The following is a 20,411-nucleotide window of genomic DNA, read 5'->3' as shown; positions in this document are numbered from 1 at the left end:
ATGAGATCAGAGTTCACAAAATTTTTATTATCATCTCTCAATTTCTCCTCTTGCTCTTCCTCCTCTTCACCCCCCTCCCCTCCTCCCTCTCCTCTAACGATACGGCACTTAAAAATCACTTTCCAACAAATTTCAATAACACGAGCTACGCATCAAACTAAGGATATTCTGCCACAATTGACTGGCTTTCTCTTCCCACGGAATCACCATTTCTTCTTTGTCCACCCAGGAACATGTCTTCCCTCACCTTCACGAACCCTGGCTTCACCTCAGAAGGCATCAGTGTGTCTCCACAGAACACACATGAAGTGAATTCTAAACAGAGAATGTGACTGTCTACGTGAGACGCCTCGTCATGCGCTGCTGGGCAAGTATTCTCCGCACAGTCCTCACTCTCCACGGAGCAGGTAAGGTGATGCGAGCTGTTCTAACAACCAAACCTAGAAAGTTTGACGCAAGAAAAGTTTCATTCTTGCTCACCTACCAGGCCCATGTAGGTGTTCCTGGGTAGCGGATGGCTTTCTGACTCACGATCATCCAGGAGCTCTTTCAGTCGCCTAACAAACCAGCCCAAAACGTGCCAGCTTAAAACAAACATTTATTACTTCGTGATTTCTCACAACCCTCATACGGTATCAGCTGGGGCCCTGGAACAGCTACAGGCCCAATGGCTTCGCTCCCACTGGCAGTCTGTCCCGGCTGCCGCCTGGAAGCAGCTGGGCTCACCAGCCTGGTGCCTTGGTTCTCTCTGCAATGCAGCTGCTCGGGCTTCCTCCCCACATGGCCATCTTGAGGTCGTTGTATTTCTCATACAGTGACTAGCTTCTAAGAGCACCCAAGTGGAAACTGCCAGGCGTTCTTAAGTTTACTACAGTGTCACTTGTGCTGCATTCTACTGATTAAAGCAAGTCACAGAGCCAACCCAGATTCAAGCAGGCTACATGAGGACATAACAGAAGTGTGGTTTCCTGGGGCTCACCGCACTAACAGACTACCACAGGAACTCAGGACCCTTCTATCTTGTGGGTCCCCCAGCCCCTAGGTCTCAGAATCCTCTGCATTCAGCAGACAGATGAGGAAAAGAAATACATCTTAACCACTCTGATCTGAGGTCACACGTATCAATTCTTTCATTTCTTTGGGGAGAACTAGTCACACGGCCCCATCTAGTTGTGAAAGCGACTACAAAATATAATCCCCAAGTGGGCAGCTGTTGGCCAATGACCAGAACATAGAAAAGGAAGCAAAATATTTGGTGGAGAGCCAGCTGCCCAGCTAACTTTCTCCTTTCTCTTATCTCCCAGAGATTAACATTTCCTTTGAACTTTCAGGGAATCCCTGATCTGTCTCAGCAGATACCACCTTTTGCTGGCAGACTCCCTCCACAATTATGTTTGGTTACCTCGGGCTGTTTTCAGTAACTTATATCCTCACAGGATTCACAAATACACTTACTCACTTTATACAATAGGTTTGATTGCTCTCATCCACATTTTTCTGGGGCCCACATAAATATCCACACCTTCCCCATGTGGTCCAACCTGCATTTCTAAACTATGTGTCTCTACTTCTGCGTCCCATAGGAATATCTTCACGTGTCAGAACAGAACTCAAGCATTACCAAATCCACCCTCCTTCTGTATTCCCAATCTCAGTTAACAGCCTCCCACCGAGGCACCAAGCCAAACCATCGAGATGCATCCCTGGTTCCTCCCCTTCCCCTCCAACACACAGACAATGCCTTCGCCACACTCCGTCCACAGCAAAACCTCCCTCAGATCTGTTTCCTCCTCTGCCCCTACTGCCCCTTTCCTAGCGTTAGTCCTTCTTTCGCCTGGACTACTAAAACAGCTCTTTTAATCAACTTCCCTGACTTCGGAATACAATTTCCCTACTCATCACCAAGTACTACAAAAATTACCTCCCTAACATATTAAATCACGTTACCTCCACGTAAAATTCTTTGATAGCTTCCTTGCCACTAAGATAAAATTCCAAACCTTGGTATGGCATTTAAGACCCTTCACGAAGGGACTTCCATCTTCACTTCTCTCCACTCCACAATTCCCACCTTCTGGTCCCACCAGCTTATTCAGGGTGGCATCCCAGACACCAGCCTGAACTCTCACGACTCTGTGCCTTCTTTCATGTATTCATATTCCACTCATACGTGTAGTAAGAATGTTCTTTCCCTTCCCCCTTCTCTGCCCACTGACATCCTACTTACCCTTCAAGCCACCTTTAAGTATCACTTTCTCAGTGACACCTTCCTCTAGGCAAAATTAACTGCTCTATGCTTCAATGACTACTATTGTCAATACCTCAAATATAGGGCTTATCAAATTGAATTATAACTAGCTGTTTACTGACTATAGTTTTCTGTCTCATCCACTAGATTTTTGGGGCTTTGAGGACTGAACCCATGTCAAGCAATCTTTGTGTCTCCACTGAGAACGGAGTCAGCCCCACCTCCAATAAGCACGTGCTTATTGGAAAACATGTGCTTCTTTAGATGGCTAGAGCTTCACCCGAAAACAAAGTAGGCACCTCGTTTCCCAACCACACATTTCAGGGAGCCACAGAGCAGTGTGGGACTCCCCGATGCCTTTGCTCATTTCCTTACAAACAATTATACCCAGACAGACTCAAGGGCCTAAAATACAACCTCGATCCTTCTCCAACACAACCTTCTGCTGTTTCGCCTTTAGCTATACCATCAACCTTTACCATTTTATATCACAGTTCTGTTACTCCATAAAATAACCCTAAAACAGAAGGACCGAAAACTGAATTTCAGTGAACAGGAAGTGAGTGATCTGGCCAAAAAAGGAGGGAAGAGAACAGATTTGGCTCTCAGTAAAAAGGTCTGAAAGTCATAAGGAAAGAAGATTAGCAAATGAAGAGAGGAAAAAATGTTTCCATTATAAGTTATTTCAAATGGAGATTATAAAAAGCAAAACTATGTCCCCTGGTACTGATCATCAACCCCTTCAGCAGTGAGTCAACAAGCCAATTTATAGCAGCTGTTCATTACATCGTGCTTCTCTCATGCGGCTCTCTGTGCTTTCCCAGATGGGTCTTCAAATTGGATCGAGGTGGTTCACGGTTGAAACCAAACAATAATGGACGTTTCCAAAGTAGCAGCTAATGACAGTGTCCTCAATTGTGTTTTTTTCTCTCAGCTTGTCTATAATAAAATGCACTATCTGATTTATACCTTATCTGGGAACGGTTCCGTTTATTTAAATGCTCCCTTTTTGTTTTTACTCAAAGTTGTACATGTGCGTTGTTTAGAGTACAACAGTCCCAAACTGCTTGTTGGGGAAAAGCGGTCCTGTGACTGCCTCCCTGATCCACGCGCACACACACTTCCCATTCCCCAGAAACCACCACTGTGAAATCATTTAACTCATCTTTTTGGTATTTACTTCCACATCTCTACATAACTTACTACTTCTTGATTTTTCCATGTTAGGCATAACCAACTGACTTCCCAGCATGGAAGATGAGAACCAAGCTCTTACATACGTTCACACACCCCAGTCCCAATTCCACCATAATCACACTGCCCCATTACCCCAAGAGAGTAATTCGTAATTTTGGTTAGATCAATTTTCAGTTTTCACGATTACATATATACACACACACACTTTTGACAACTGAGCCATGCAGTATATTATGGTTGTTTTTCTCTTCCTGCACTGCTTTTTGATTTGCCTTAATAACGGTTTCTATTTATTATACCTCTAACTTATCCCCCAAAGTCTCCTGTAACTGGAATCCTTACCTTGGTAAATTTAAACACATCAGCTATTCCATATTCTAGAATCAGTATCCCAGAGCTTTCTGACCTGCTACAATCCAATCTCTACAAAAGTGTTGTTCAAAAGAACATTCTGCAATGATGGAAATGTTCTAAATGTGCCCTGTGCAATGTGGTAGCCACCAGCCACATGCGGCTCGTGAACGTTTACAATGCGGGTGCTATGGCCAAGAAATTGAATTTTTATTTAATTAATTTTCGTCTCAATAGCCACATAAAGCCAGTGGCTACCCATCTGGACAGGGCAGCTCCAGAACTATTACACAGCTGGGAGCTGGGGATCTCTTTTCTCTCCTGGTTTCCTGATCTGTTACCTTTCTTTCTTGATTTACTTCCTTATTTTAGTAGAGCATAAACTCTACTAGCTTCCAGAAAAAGTGTGCATGAGAGGTAAATCTTTTTGGAACTGACCATGCAGAAATCTCCTTCTTTTACTCTCATACTTCCTTGGTAATTTGGGTGTAGAATTACACTGGAGACCATTTTCCCTCACTATCTTAAAGGCATTGTTCCACCTCTAGAGCTCAGCGTCACTGTCAAGAAATCTAATCAATCTGATTCTTGATCCTTTGTATAAATCCTTCTCTCACTCTCTGGAGGCTTACAAAGTCTTTTCTCTATCCCAGATGTTCCGAAATTTCACAATAATCTTTCTCAGCACGGGTCTATCTTGACTCATTGTGACGGATGCTCAATGGGGCCTTTTAATCTCCAAACACATATTTCATAGTTCTGAGAAATTTTCTTGAATTGTTTCATTGGTGATTCCGCCCCCCCGTTTCTCTGTTCTCTCCTTCTGAAACAGCTATTATTCAGAACTTTCCTCTAATTTTGTCTTTTCTTTCCTATTTCCTATCATTTAGGGTTTATTTTTTGTGGTTGTCGTTGCTCTCCTTTCTGATCAAACTCCTCACTTTTATCTTCTTTATATTGAATTTTTAATTTCCAAGAGCTCTATGGACATACTTTCAACATATCGTGTTCTCATTTCATGAATGTAATGACTACCCTTATCTTCCAAAAATACTAAGAGTTGAGTTGTTTTGTTTTTACATTGTCTGTCTCTTCCAAATTGTTCTCATTCTTTTTTGTTTTGATCAGTGGCTTTCCCTAACTAAGCTATTTCTTCATACTTAGGAATGAGACATTAAAAAGCCAGTTTGACGCTCTGTGCGTGGTGGGATTGCTGACAATAAGCTTTGCAGCAGGATAATCTGGCTCGGACCTTTCCCAGGTGAACCACTTATATGGTTATTTTTAGAATTTTTTTTTCTCTTGGCCAACTCAAATTCCTCAAAGAAAACTATTTCGCTCATGAAACCATTAAACAATTTTGAAATACCAGGTATTCACACACTTTTGGTAAAATCTAAAATTTTTATCTTAAGTTTCAATTACAAAGGATGTAATTCCTAGCATATTATCAATATTAACTTTCAAAAAACTATTTATTTTAAAAATAATTTTAGAGAAAAGATGCAAAGTATACAAAAAGTTTCCATGTACTCTTCACCCAGCTTCCCCTAATGTTAACATCTTCCACAGCTAAAGTACCAGTAGCAAAACCAGAAAATCAACATTGATAAAACACAAAACTATAGACCTTACTCAAATTTCACCAGTTTTTCTACTAACATCCTTTTCTGTTTCAGAATCCAACCCAAGATTCCACACTGCATTTAGTTTAACGTCTCCTTAAACTCTGATCTTTGTCGATTCCTCCATCTTTCCTTGTCTTTCACAATCTTGACACTTTTGAAGATTACTGATCAGTTATTTTGTAGAATAATCTACAATTTGGCTGTGTCTGATGTTTTCTTATGATAAAACTGAAGTTATGCATTTGGGGCAAAAATACAACAGAAATGATGTTATGCCTTCCTCAGTATCTCACAGATCAGGGGTCCATGGTGCTCAATGCCTTATTCCTGTGATGTTAACCATGACCTATTAGTTAACATGGTGCCTGCCAGGATTCTCTATGTACATTTATTATTTTTCCCTTCTCAATTAACAAACAATACTGATTAAAGGAAAACAAAAACCATTACATCACTCTTTTAAATGTATCAAATGGACCCTAAAAATTATTATCAACCTGATAACCGTCATCATCCACTGAACAAACTTTACTATTGAACTAACCATTCCTTAACACTCAAAAGATTTACATTGCTCCTTTTTCTCCTTGAACTTCTATTTCTATTTTATTCTAGAGAATGCTATCCTGATGTAACATATTTTTATACTTGGATTATATACTTATTATCCAATTGTTCTTCTCTGCAACAACATAGCTGTGTATAAATACAAATTTTTAAGATTTCTTGTGACTATATGGTTCTAAGTATCAATCCAAAAGAAATTTTGAATTATCATTGTAATTAATATTAGTACATGATTAATCAAAACACAAGTATATTATACATTTGGAAAAGTGTTAAGCAAAACATAAAATTTTACTGAAAATACATCTCCTAATGAAATAGATGGAGCTTACCTTTTTTTTTGGTTTATGAGTCCATGAATGAATATTACTTACTACCAGAATGAGACAAGGTTCAGCATTAATACTATTTCAATGTTTTTATAGATAAAAGTGCTTAATAACCAGAAAATCTTTTGTTACAGTCATGTTACTCAATTCTGTGAGCTCCCTTAGAGTTGTGCGCCCAACATCACACAACGATCTATTGTAAAAAAACTATTTTAATAATCTGACACCTACCCGCCCAAAAAACAAACAAACCTTAAGTCCCTCAAAGTGATCTCTTTATTTCAGTTAAAAAGAACTCACAGAGTTTCTTGAACTTCATTGCACTGTAATAGCACTTGACCTCATCAACAGTCTCCTTTCATATATCAAGTCTATTTTGATGTCCCAACTAAGATCCCCATATACTGATTTGCTATCTAATTAAAAGATTATAAATAATAAGTGATATAAGGTTTTCACTCGAGTAAAAATTTGTTTACAAAGATTTTATCTTCTTGCTGCTGGTCCAGTTTTTTCCTAATATGTGTATTAGGAATACTTCCATCACTAAGTGTTTTAGTATTTGTTTTGGACAATTTTCCAAAATACTTTGTTTGAGTTTCTTCTGTAGAAAAAATACTTCCAGATGGAATTAAATTGTTCTGGATTCAAAGGCTAGTATAAGCACACCTAATTCCACTGTTATTGGTAGACGAGAGTCAGAGGTTAAAGTGGGAAAGAACTCAAACAAACAGTGAGGATGTAAGGCAGTTAGTGGAGAAGTCTGGAAGTGCTAAAAGTGGCTGACAAGTAGCATTGGAAGCTGGAGGATGTAAAATTAAGTTAACTACCAGAACAAGCAAAAGTGGAGGCCAGGTCCGAGAGGAGAGGAGAGGCCCCAGATGTACATATAACGAAGAGGAGCACGCTCCTGGAATACTAAAAGCGGAATGCTGTGTCCCTTAACCATGTGCCTTTCGTCTAATGCAAGCTCTAACTAAAACAGCATCAATCAGTATGTGCTCCAAACGCCTATGAGCGAGTTTCAGGTAGGAGACCGCCCTGGAGCCCGTGTGAGAAGCCAAAAGCCTCTCGTCCCCATAGGAATTGTCGTGTTTAACATAAAGCAGAACACAATTAATCCACGTCCCAGCTCCAAACTAAAAACACTGTAAATTCAACAACGTGATGCCTTTATGCAATGCAGCACTAAGCTTCCTTTACCAAACACTATCGTTCTGCCCCTGTATAATGATAGCTTTCTGAAGTTACATAAATTATCGGTTCTACTTCAAATTTATACAAGAATAAAATAGCATATTAGAGGAGGATCGAAGTATTTACTAAACAGCAAACCATTTTAAACTATAGAGCACACAGTTTCTGATTCTTGAGAAAAAGTGACCTTCCTTTTACTGACCATCTGAGCTAATTCTCACCACAAGTGTACACTACTTATGTGATCAAGGCTCAGTCACAACTGTGCTCCCCATCAGCCGTGAACCTGGTAGGATCTCTAAACTGGATTTGACCAGAAGAGTTAAATTTCAAAGGTTTGAAATGCAAAAAAGACAGAAAAAATAAGGTGAGTGTTCTCTGCGAAAGGTCTTCTGTCAAGGTGCAGAAGGAGGCTGACCCTGCTACGGTGTTAACAGTGAGGGGTGCACGCCCATGGAGGAAGCAGCTTAGACCTTTCTGGCTCCCAGAGCTCTGGGGAGCTGAACGAACAGGAAAACAGGGAAAGCCAGGGAGGCTCACATCTTTTTAGGAAGTCGGTATGGCTGGGTCTTAGGATCAGGAATCCAAACTTAGAAGATTAACAGTTTCAAAGCTGTTCGGGTTCTCTAAACATATTCAAGTGCTCTGTTTTCATGGTAATTAGCAACATTGCCTTTAATATGTCCGGCTGATTCAGGTTGGAAAAGGCTGTGCATTTGGTCCACAGGTAGACGGGGGTTTTAAAAGGAGGCAGTAAAAGTGAGAACAGCAGGAATCATAGGAAACAAGCACCTTTAAATGAAGGGAGGAGGACGGAGGGCGAGAAGACGGACAGATCTGAGGGTCAACACACAACTCTCTTCTCACACACGTGGAGAAATCTTCCCCTCTGTCAAATGTTGACTTTTACTTTTTTTTTCCTCAAAAGACTTTCCTAACAATGCTCACTTATGCAGAACGGTAGAATCAAAGTACTCCCAAGAAATACTGAGTAAAATCACCTCAATGTGCACTCTAGAGATTAATTTAAAGGGATATTGATACAGTTTGGGTCTAAAAAGGAGGTTTCCATAATATATTGTTTGAATAACTTTTAAAGACTCACCTGTAGGCTTAACTGAATAAAACCCAATGGCCTCTCCTTTCTTCCACAGAATCTTAGCATAATCAGTACTGCTATGACACAGGAATGGGATCTCATTTCTCTCCATTTCCTGTTTTCTATAAATAATTCGATTCAGAACATATAGAACCACTCTCTCCCCAAGAGTTCTCACCTACAAAGAGAGTCAGACACCAGGCACAACGGTTATAACATGCATCAATTCGAAGATGCTTCCTGCCTCCACTCCTCATACTGGCATTCAAAGCACTTTGAGGACATTCAAAATGATGGGTAAAACATTGTATCATCACAGAGATGAGACTCATCATCCACACCAAACCAATCCATTTCTACAGACACGTATCAGGCGAGGAACACTGCCTCTCAGAAAATTCTGGAACAGGCAAAACGGGCTCCCGACGCCCAGTCCCCAGCACCTCCTCTTTAGCACTCGGTGTTTTCTTTCCGCTTCCAGCTGCCCAGATCCAGGGGCTCCCGCCCCCAACTGCTCCCCTACCACCACTACTGCTTCAACTCTTTCACCCCATTCCAGCCCAAACATTTTTTAAAAAGGAGAAAAACGTCTCACGTTAGCCCCTGAAGACTTTCAGAACAACGACCTCATTTGATGAGCAAAGCCATAATTATGCTCTCGGGAAAGGAATCTGCCTCATCTTCTCCAGGTAAACATTCATTTAACTGTTGTGTCCTTGTTGTCTGATTCTAAGGAACACTTGCCTCTCCCACTCCCCCACCCCTCTGCCAGGCCAGGTGAACGATGACAGTGGCCCCAGGGAAGTCTGGTGAAAACACATTTGGGGCAATCACAGAGTGGAAACTGAACCTCACATCCTACACACAGGGCACGGCCACAGGGACCCTCACCAACTCTGACATCAAACAGCAGGGTTTTCCCCATAGGATCTTTCACTGCTAAAAATAAGACTCCTATCCATAAAGTCTATTTTCCTTCAAGTCTCCTTAAAGAGAAACAAGAGTGCTCTTTAATTGGGTGAGTGGAGAGAAAGAGCATGCAACACACACACTACTCTCAAAAACATCCCTGGCAGGGGATCTCGATGCCAAATGACACAGCTCACTAGCTTACAAAGCAACCCACTCTTTCCTCTGACCAGCATAAAATTCTTGCTCATGCTGAGCTAAACCCTGTTTCCCAAAGACTCTCCTGTGACAATCCGGAGCCACACAGCCTACGGCACTAGAAGACTGTCCCTCTGAATCCCACACCGGAGCTAAACGCAGGAAGCCCTACGGGAAAAGACAGCTCACACAGCTCTGGGTGCTCTCACCACTCCATCCTCTCCCTCGGAAGGCTTCAGATCCCTAACATCTCTCTTCACGTTGGCCACGCAGGTATGACAGACATGAACACTGAAGATACTAAGACAACGGGCTTTTCTCTATGAACGGAAGGGTTTTTACAGCTCCTTTGCTGACCTTGATCTTACTTCTCATTAACTAAAGCCCAGCCTTCTTACACGGGCTGCTGTCTCAGCTGGGTCTTCCTGGTGCACACGGGCAGTTAGGTTTCTGAACCTGTGGGTACTACTATACATTTCTCTCTGTTGATTTCCATCATGGTAGATCCTTCTCTTTATTTCTCAATTCTGCCTTTCAGATTAGTTCTCCCGTTCAGCACTGTGGCATGCAGAATTGATAAGGATGCCATCTGTGTCTTCCCCTAAATAACTGATAAAATGGTGACCGGGACAGAAAAAAGGATAAAGTTTGGCAGAATGCTATCAAGGACCCCCCTTCCACTCCACTGCGAGAACACCAAACAGAACACCCAAAATGGCCCTACTATCAGCAGGTTCCTGATCAGTCTCTCCCAGAGACAGGGAACCCAGCACCCACACTGAGGACCAGCCTTCTCTCTACCCGACAGGAAAATGAGAAGCTGGGTTACACAGACAACGAAAGCTCAACTAACCCGGAGGCAGTCATTCTTCCTCACCCAATTCTCAGAGACTCTTAGGACCACATAAAATTGAGGAAGCCCAATCTAGTGCCAGCTTCATCATAAGAGTGAAACTCTAAGGGTTTAATGTAACCTGCTTATACTAAAATGGAGAAGAGCTCAATAACTTCAAACACCATCACTGTTTATGGGAAACACATTGTGAAATGGCCTCGTAAGAAACACTATTAAAAGCACAGAATCTTGTTACCTGCTTAAGCCCCTCCCTAGAAGGGACAGATGTTTTCACAATATCATCAATAGCCCACCACTGATCAGCAAGGTAAAGCGCCACAGCTGAAACAGAATATATGAGCATTAACACTGAAGTCAAGTATACAATATCACTATTTGGTAAGGTTTGCATAGATTCCCTTAAATACACTTGTTCTTTATAATAAACACGGCCCCATTTATATCATCTTTATTTTGTTTTATTTCACTCATTAAACATTTAATTATAAGAAACTGAGAATTACATTTTCCTAAATTTACAGTTTGAAACACGTTTTCTTTTTTAAAATTCCTTCATGTAGCTACCTTTTAATAAATTTCTAATTGTTCGGAGAAAAATTCCTCAGTTTACAAAGATCAAGCGAAAAAGAGACCTGTGAGCGAGTCCTCAGGTGCAAAAAGAGCAAGAATTTTCTGGGTCTGATCTCCACCATAAAGAGGTACAAAGCCTACATTTGACAGGCTAATAGGGATCTGAAACGACAATTGGTTAAAAATTAGTGAAGTCTGTTAAGAAAATACAGGACAAAAACACCCTGCTTCTACAAAATACAAAACTTCTCCATCAGTGCCAATATATCACTTCATTTCATGGATCTTTCTCGTCTCAAAAAAAAAAAAAAAAAAAGGTAGAAGAAATAGACTTTCCTTTTGCAGGAATTTTATTATTTTGGGGGAGAAACGGAAGTTTGTTTTGATAAATATTACTGTGCTCTAGCCACGCGTCTGAATAAAAACAAAAGCACGAGGGGCCGGCCCTGTGGCCGAGTGATTAAGTTCGTGCTCTCCGCTTTGGCGGCCCAGGGTTTCCCTGGTTCGGATCCTGGGTGCGGACATGGGCACCATTCATCAAGCCACAATGAGGCGGCATCCCACATGCCACAACTAGAATGACCCACAACTAAAAATACACAACTATGTACCGGGGGGCTTTGGGGAGAAGGAAAAAAAAGAGGAAGATTGGCAACAGATGTTAGCTCAGGGCCACTCTTCCTCACCACAAAGCCTTAAAAAAATTTTTTTAAAAAAGCAAGATATGGTCAATCAGTCAGTAAAAGCAACTATATTTTATCATCTGTCATTTGGACTACTAGAGGGGGTAAAGTCCATTTTCTAGAAAAAGACACCAGATAGGTCAATTTATTTTTCCAGCGAGATACATACTTTAAAATTTTTCTACCTTCATGAATCTAACACTAATTCCCCAATTACAGACAGTATTACACTTCAGAGAATTATAAAATATTGGTACTGGAGGAGACTTTAAAGAATCCTTTAAATCGAGATCATTTTCCAGAAGAAAAATCTGAGGCCTAGAGAGGTTACAGAATTTGCCTACCATCAAGTTCACAGAGCTATTCTAATGATTCAAGGCTAATGATCTTTCTATCACAACATATCACAGTTTACTAATTAGAAATTTTGATTTTAATATTTTAGAAAAAGGAAGATTCATGACACAAAAATGTGTTTTGCTAATTTTTTTTTTTATTATTGAAAAAATTCTGAGGGCCCGGCCCCACAGCTCAGTGATTAAGGTTTCACGCTGTGCTTCGGCAGCCGGAGTTCACAGGTGTGGATCCCAGGCATGGACCTACTCAACTCACTAGTTACGCTGTGGTGGCATCTCACATGCAAAGCACGGGAAGACTGGCACAGATGTCAGCTCAGGACTAGTCTTCCTCAAGCAAAAAAAGAGGAGTGGCAGCAGACGTTAGCTCAGGGCGAATCTTTCTCAGCAAAAAAAAAAATAATCAAAATTTCAAAAATCACAAATTCCAAATCTAACATAACTTTAATTGAGGTAACAAATACAGTAACCAGTCTTAGCAAAACCAGTAAACTACTTACATATAATTTTAAAGGCACGACAAATATAAGCAATAACGCATAGAGTTTGTCTTTTTAACCCTTGACCATGCTGCTGTATAACCAACATTCATCCATTTTACCGAAGAGTCTTCTCATAAAAATTTCAAACATGATTAACATTTTAACATGATAAAAAATTTAAATGATACCGATTTCATGTATAAACTCAACTGAAAAGACTGATAAAAACCACTGCAGAACGCCTTACCGTAACATTGAGAAGAGAGAAGCACTCAGGGTTCTCAGGGTCCCCACACCTGAGATCGGACATGTAATCCTCAGCGGAATTTTCCAGGTCCTCGTGACTGCAAGTATCCAGCACGTCCACAGGGAAGGCCATCCTCTAACGAACGACACGGGACAAAGTGTTTCAGAAGATGGAACGCTGTCTTCCTTCACCCATGTGAAAAGCCTTTTATTATAACACAGCAGCATTTTACCGCAAGCAGACTTCTTTTCCACGGTGCCACAACAGACTACAATCTAAGCCTGCTCATTTAACAACATATGTCAAAAAGAACACTTTCAAACATTATTTGTTTGTATTAAAAACAAGCAGTAAAACAGGAATTAATGGATAATTCCCTAAATGATAAGAATAAATATATTTACACAGGTATGGGATAGACATATTCAAACACACATGCATATAAATATATCCTCACACATCTGTCAAAATAAAAGTCCCCGCAGAAGGACACAAGGGAACTTTTTGGAATGACAGAAATGCCCTACAATTGGATTGTGGTGACAGTTGCACAGCCCTATAAATTTACTAAATAGAAATCATCGGCTTGTACAGCTGCAGTGGGTAAATGTTACAGTATGTAAATTACAGCTCTCATATATATAGCTGTAAAAAAAAAAACCCAGCACTTTAATGGGGAAACACGAAAGACTTTCCCTCTAAAGAACAATAAGGACCCCACTACCATATAACATTACATAGGCACCTGCCAACGAAATGAGACACGAGAAAGCAATCAGAGGCATAACAGCTGGGGATGGGCGCCAGGGTTCGGGGGAGACTGTCTCTACCTCAATTTGCCAGTAGTATATTTAATTGAAAAACCTGAGTGAATCAATGGAAAAACCATTCCAGACAATAGGAAAATGTAAAATTGTAAGATATAACACTATAAACAGAAATCAAGCCCTCATATGTACAACAATAATCAGTAAGAAGAAATAACGAATGGAAAAAATGAAGTAAAAATAGAAAAGACCCCATAAAACAGCAAAAACAGGCTTAAATTTAACACTACCAATAAAAAACACATAAAGGTAGCAGTTCTCCCTAAAATAACCTACTAATTTAATGCAATCCTATGAAAATACCTTTAGAGGTTTTTTTTCTCCCGAAGCAAGACAAGCTGATTATAGTTAATATGAAAGAATAAATAAGCAAGAACAGCTAGAAAAATCCTGAAAAGGTACAGCAATGATTGGAGAAGGTGCCCTGTCAGATACTGAAATATGGTATAAAACTTCTATAACTAAAACACTGTGATACTGGCATATGAACAGACAGATCGATGGAACAAGATATAGAAATACACCCCAATGCTTATGAAAATTGAGTATATGATTAAGGAGCTACTTCAATCAGCGTGGGAAAAGAAGGACTTTTCACTAGGTAGTATTGTTTCATTGGTCTGTCCTACAACACATTTAAGTGAGATATGAGTTTTGCCCATTTTTGAATTTCTTGTCTCTGAAATCATACAGTATGCCCTCTATTGCATCAACTTTTTTCACTCAACACTATTTCTGTGAGAAACATAAGTGTGGCACCTATCAGTTAATTTGTTCCTTTTTATTGCTGTGTAGTATTCCATCTATACAAATACAATTTATTGACCCATTCTATTGCTGATGGGCATTTGGGCAGCTCTGAGCATTTCTACGTGAGTTTTTTGGTGGATATATGCACTCATTTGTCGATCTGTATAGTCACACTAATCAACCTTACTAAAAGTAAGACAAGCAAACATACACATCCTGATATGTTGCAACAAGAAAACTGGACCCAAATCTAACCAAGCCATTAGACAGACATGTGAAATGACACCTTAAGCATGCAGTCAGCCAAATTTAGAATAACTCAGTTTCTTCGATAAATAATGTCATGGAGTTTAAAGAAAAGAGTGGAGAGGCTGGCCCAATGGCATAGTGGTTTTTAGGTTGCGGGCTCGGCTGGTTCCGATCCCGGGTGCAGACCTATGTGCCGCTTACCAAGCCATGCTATGGCAGGCGTCCCACATATAAAATGGAGGAAAATGGGCACGGATGTTAGCTCAGGGCCAACCTTCCTCAGCAAAAAGAGGAGGATTGGTGGCGGATGTTAGCTCAGGGCTAATCTTCCCCTCCCCCCCCCAAAAAAAAAGAAAGAGAGAAAGAAAAGAGTAGAAACTAATGTGAATTAAAATAAACAAGAGAAATAATCAGAGGCACTGTGGAGAGGATCCTGATTTGTGTACTCTTGAAAATTTTCATGACAAAAAGTTAAAAAAAAAAAAACTTATAATCTATGTCAAATACCGAGCTACTAGTCCTTAAAGGAGGCATAAATAAAGCTAGTCTAGATTACCTCTTAAACGTTCCCCATTTCATATTTACCCAAAATAAAAACTGCAGAGCCCAACTGCTATGTGTCAATAACCTCTTCAGTTTCAATTAAAAAAAATTATTAAAGGAAAGACAGAAGAAAAGCAACTGAGACAACAAAAGTTACTTTTCTCTTAAGTGACCTTAAAACCCATTTTACCACAACAAAGAGTCAGTAGGCAAGGAACTGAAAATCTAATGGAAATATGAGATGAAGACATAAAAGACAGGACAGACACATATAGTAACAGTTAAGTATATTAAGTATATTTTTCTGAATTTTGAAGATACTATGATAATGAGAGGAACTTACTTTTTACCATAATCTGAAATCTTGGCCCTAAGGACTTTAAAACTTGGTGTACATATGATTGGGAACCTAAGTTTATACAATTACGTATACGTTTTTTTAATCAAATTGATTTTTTTAATTTTTTAAATCAAAGCCTAGAAATATAACTCACAAATTCACCCCATCTGTTAGTAAATGCAAATGTCTAAATAAAAGGAGAAAGCAAGAAAAATTTGTGAAACTGCTTATGAAAGCAATGCCACAGGTTTTCCAGTGAGCTTATAAAAAGGAGGGCAAAAAACCCTATGAATTTCAAGAGAGATCAACCAGGAGCTTATGTAAATAAGATGTTATAGTTAGAAAAAGAACATAAAACAGTAGCTCTATTGCTAAGGAAGCTCATTGTTAGTTTGGACAAATCTCTCTCTAACAAAGTGAGTATGTAAAAGCAAATTAAGGAAATACAACATTATGATTTATAATCAGATATAACAATCTAATGAAGATTGAAATTTTATACAAAACTAACAACAGGAAACAAATGGTCAATAGTGGAGGAAAGGGGGACAATTAGGACACTAGCTAAGAGACTATATTAGCTTGTTCCTCTCTTACAGACAAGACCCCAGCTTTGCATCCAAGTAAAACATTAAGAGACATTTAACATTTCACACCATTGACCAGACGAAGCTCAAGAAGAATTAGTATCATAGTGTTTCCCTTAAACCAACTCAAAACACTCTCTTGAATATTACCTACCAAAACAAGGGATAATTTTTCCAGAATGTCAAATGCCTATAACACTACTTAATTAATATTTTTCTCAATTCACTTTTAAAAAAATACACGCAGACCTCTGATCCCATTTCCTCCCCTCCTTTTTTTAATTTGGTAAAATACACATGCAGTATTTACCATTTTAATCACTTCTACGTTTACAATTCAGTGGCAGTAAGTACATTCACACTGTTGCACAACCATCCCCACTCTCCATTTCCAGAACTTTTCATCATCCCAAATAGAAACTAGGTACCATTAAACAGTAATTCCCCACTGCCTCTTCCCCTCAGCCTCTGGCAGCCACCACTCCACTTTCTGTCTCTAAAAGTTCCCCTACTGCAGGAGCCTGGTGCGTGGAATCCTACCATAAGCGGCCTTTTGCATCTGGCCCATGTCCAGGTTCACCCTGCTGGAGCATGTATCAGAACCTCAAACTTACTTTTTCACAAACATTTTATTCACCCTAAACTACAAAACCTATGAAACCACAAATTTGGTATATTAGATTACAAATTTTCCTAATCAGCATTAAAATTTCTAACTATCATAATTTAAATGTTCACCTGAACACAAATTTAAAACATCTCCCAAAGCACTCGTAGTACGTCAGCACTTTAGAAAACACTGCTGTGCACGTCTGGGATTGCTTACCTGGGACAACACCACTGCAGACCAAAGGCAGGTGGAACACGACTATGTCAATTAAAGTGTAAAAACAGAAATTCATTATCCTTCTTTCAGAAACGTTTTTGGATTCAAGTTTTTAAATAGAAAAATAATCAATTCTAGGCTTATTTTTATTATTATTCAAAGATTATTCTCTCTATATATAATTCTGTGTGTGTGTGTATATATATATATATATATACACACACACATACATATACACACACACAAAATGAAACAATCCTGTTTTCCAAAGTTCTACAATTTACCTACTCGGAAATTTGCATAAAGAGCATTACTTGTGGGAAAAACTTCACTTAGTTAGAGGCTGTAATTTCTGAATACAGTTTAAAAACAACTATAGCATAGTTTTCAATACAAAAAAAAAGTAGAAAATATTTCCCTAATTCCAAAGGCCCAGACACACACATAGCCCTTCCAAAACATCTGTTTGCAAATCCATCCTTAAATCCATTACTTTCATTACTGGTCACTCTCAATGCTCAGTTTTATTGGCTAAATAATCACCTGTTAGTATGTGAAGGAAGATGAAGGAACTAGAAATTATCCTCAATCAGTAACAGCAGCACGTCACATTCACACAGACGTGACCACATGCCAGACTGAAGAGACTGCTGCACGTAACATACAAGGAGGTCCTTCTATGAGCTCCACTCTGCGGAGGAAGAGACGGAGCTTTGGAGATTAAAAGATGTGACCAACGTCATACCACTAGTGGGACTAGAAGAATACGAATCCACACAGCCAAATATGCTTTCCAATATAAGTATTTCTACTCAATATGCAAAACCAAATATCCCAGTATTTGTCATGGTTATATGAAATTTCCTTTTGTAAAAGAGTGTAATAATTATCTTGTTATTAAATACTCTATTCACATACCACACCAGAAAGAGCTCTGGAACTGGAACTCTCTGACCTTGGCTCCTGGGTCAGCTCTGCCACTAACTAGCTCTGTGACCCTCGGCAAGGTACTTACCTTCTCTAGGCTTCTGTATTCTCATTAGCAATGTGATGCACCTGGACACGATAATCCTAAGGAGCTTTTCACCTCTAAATGTTTATAATTGTTAATAAAAAAAAAGATACTGGTTAACTTAAGACTGAGTAAATTACTAGCCTTATGGTCATTCAGCTACAGTTCAGAGAGGCAAGAGAAGGGTGGTAATGTTCTGGAGAGAAATATAAGTCGCTATGATAAATCACTCGCTTCTCCCTCTTCTTTGTTGTTTTTAAGCTTCTGTTCTGCGTTACATAACTGTAAAGCTGTCAGATCAAATTCGTCAAGTACTTTATACTCTGCCCATGAAATAAACCAAAAGACCTAACTAGATTCTACATGAATGAGAAAGCTTAATGTCGCCTTAAGCGAACTAACTCATCAAAAAATTTACGCAGAATGGACAATGAAGTGTAAAAAGTGTCCAAATTAATTTATAAATTAAGCAAATGGTATGCTCATTAATCCTGGCTGGCATGTGTAAAACACAATACTCAGATCTCTTACATAAGAGGTCTAAAATGCCCATCAGCTACTTTATATCCATCTTCTAATAATTTCACCCCTTTTTCTTAAAAAAAAAACTATATAACTATTTGAAAGAATGAACACTCTACAAAGAAAGGAAAATATGAAAAAGGGAAAGCAAATTCCTATTATTGTGATTTCTTCCCTATTTAATGTTAATTAATGGCTGTCAACTATATTCTTAAAAGGGAGGAACATATTTTATAAGTTCAGTTCCTAAATTATTTCAAGATTCTTATAGGTTATTGCTATGATTGGGGGATTTCAGGTGGAGGGGAAGATCAAAAGAAAACATGGAAATTTTTGAGCTGAAAGAATTCTTAGAGAAAAAGATAATTATTTCAACCAAACCAAGTCCTGATCCTACCTCTGCTGTTTCCCAACACCAAAAATAGGTTAGGTATCCAGGCAACACAATCGGCAATGCTCTCAACCTTTTACACAAAAAGCCTGTTTCTGAACCTTACTATGATTCTTCTCTTGACTCTTCCCTGTTCTCCCCAACATCCCTTCCTTCCCTCACTAGCCTAGCCCCTGCACGACACCAGCTCAACTGACCTCTTCGCCTCACCTTCTCTCCTTCTATCCCTCCTGCCCTACACAAGGCCCCAAGTCCTAGACGAAGCCTTCTCCAGTCTTGGAGCCGAGTTTCTGAGCATGACAGAAACAAAACCACTGAACGGCATTCTACAACCATCGACCTCAGGCGGCTCAACACGGCTCAGAAATCCGTTTCCGCCCTTCGGGAAAGGAAAAAGGTTTGGTTACGTATGGGTGAGGTCTGCCTATAAGTTTATGGGAAAAGGAGCAGGAAGTTAAATGGGTTTCATATTTGTGGCCTCTTTTTATTTCAAGTAGGAAGCAAAATTATCTTGAAGTAATAATCACTAAGCCAACAGTGGACTATGTGCCTGGTTCTCTTCAAAATCCTTCACATGTATTCCGATGCAGTTCTCATCACAAACCCATGAAGTGGGTAACTTAATGATCGTCCCTTGTCAGACGAGGAAACTAAGACACACAGCAGCAAGTCACTCGTTCAAGGGCACACACGACAGAGGCGGCAGAGCCAGTACCTGAGCCAGGCAATCTGGCCCCAATGCCCAGTCTTCCCATCACCATGCTGTGTCTGAAAGCACAGCATCTTAGGAGCCCTCAGACAGCTCAGGGTTGCTTACATATATCACAAGTCTTTAAGTTTTCTTTCTAACTAAGGGTTTAATTCCCTCTTCACGTCCAGGAAAACGGTCCTAAATCTAAGAAATCATTTAAACATGAAGCTACTGGGTATCTGGCGTGTTTAAGGGCTTCAAAAGCAAATCCAGTCTATGGGATAGGATCTCGGGCCCTGGAAGGGCAGAACATGCAGAGACTGGTTAAGGGACTGTGCTCTCGGGCCAAACCACCAGGATCACCAGCTGTGTGACCACAGGCGAAATAACTGAACAGAGGGCAAGGGTCTCTGAGGAAGAAATAAACTGCAAGGGTAAAAATAGTAACTTTGAATATATATTAAAATTTTTACATCTAAAAACAAAAAACTCAGAGGCAAACTACAATCTATATGACCCACAAGAGTTATGATCCTTACTACAAACACAATGGTTTTTCAAACTAAGACGCAAATAAATCAGCAAATGCATGAACAGACAATTCACAAAACAGGAAGAACTAAACATCAAAAATGCTCAATTGGTTTTATAAAAAACCTACTTGCATTCATTTTTAAAAAACATTTATGAAAAATGGTAAATATTTATACATTTGTACAGAAAATGATCCGGAAGAGCATGCATTGTATTAACAGG

General features: G+C 39.5%; 1 protein-coding gene across 49 annotated transcripts in view; it reads right to left on the bottom strand.

Moving 5' to 3' along the window:
* The window catches only part of FAM169A (family with sequence similarity 169 member A), a 61,736-nt gene that overhangs the window by 32,393 nt on the left and 8,932 nt on the right, over positions 1-20,411 (bottom strand). For 12 of the 49 annotated variants that reach the window (XM_070571649.1, XM_070571643.1, XM_070571657.1 and 9 more), the window contains exons 2-5: positions 12,918-13,052; positions 11,212-11,311; positions 10,815-10,900; positions 8,623-8,794 (exon numbers count right to left, since the gene is read on the bottom strand). In XM_070571649.1, coding sequence (XP_070427750.1) covers positions 8,623-8,794; positions 10,815-10,900; positions 11,212-11,311; positions 12,918-13,049 — 490 coding nt within the window. In that variant the 5' untranslated portion in view covers positions 13,050-13,052. Of the gene's footprint in view, positions 1-8,622; positions 8,795-10,814; positions 10,901-11,143; positions 11,312-12,444; positions 12,568-12,917; positions 13,053-17,039; positions 17,082-17,582; positions 17,841-18,054; positions 18,323-20,411 lie in introns of those variants that run through there. The other 37 variants (XM_070571666.1, XM_070571658.1, XM_070571670.1 and 34 more) reach the window with 15 other exon arrangements.

This window comes from Equus przewalskii, chromosome 13 (genome assembly GCF_037783145.1).
Source record: "Equus przewalskii isolate Varuska chromosome 13, EquPr2, whole genome shotgun sequence".
Lineage (NCBI taxonomy): Eukaryota > Metazoa > Chordata > Mammalia > Perissodactyla > Equidae > Equus > Equus przewalskii.
The sequence above is the reverse complement of the archived record's forward strand: the minus strand, read 5'-3'. Positions and strand labels throughout refer to the sequence as shown.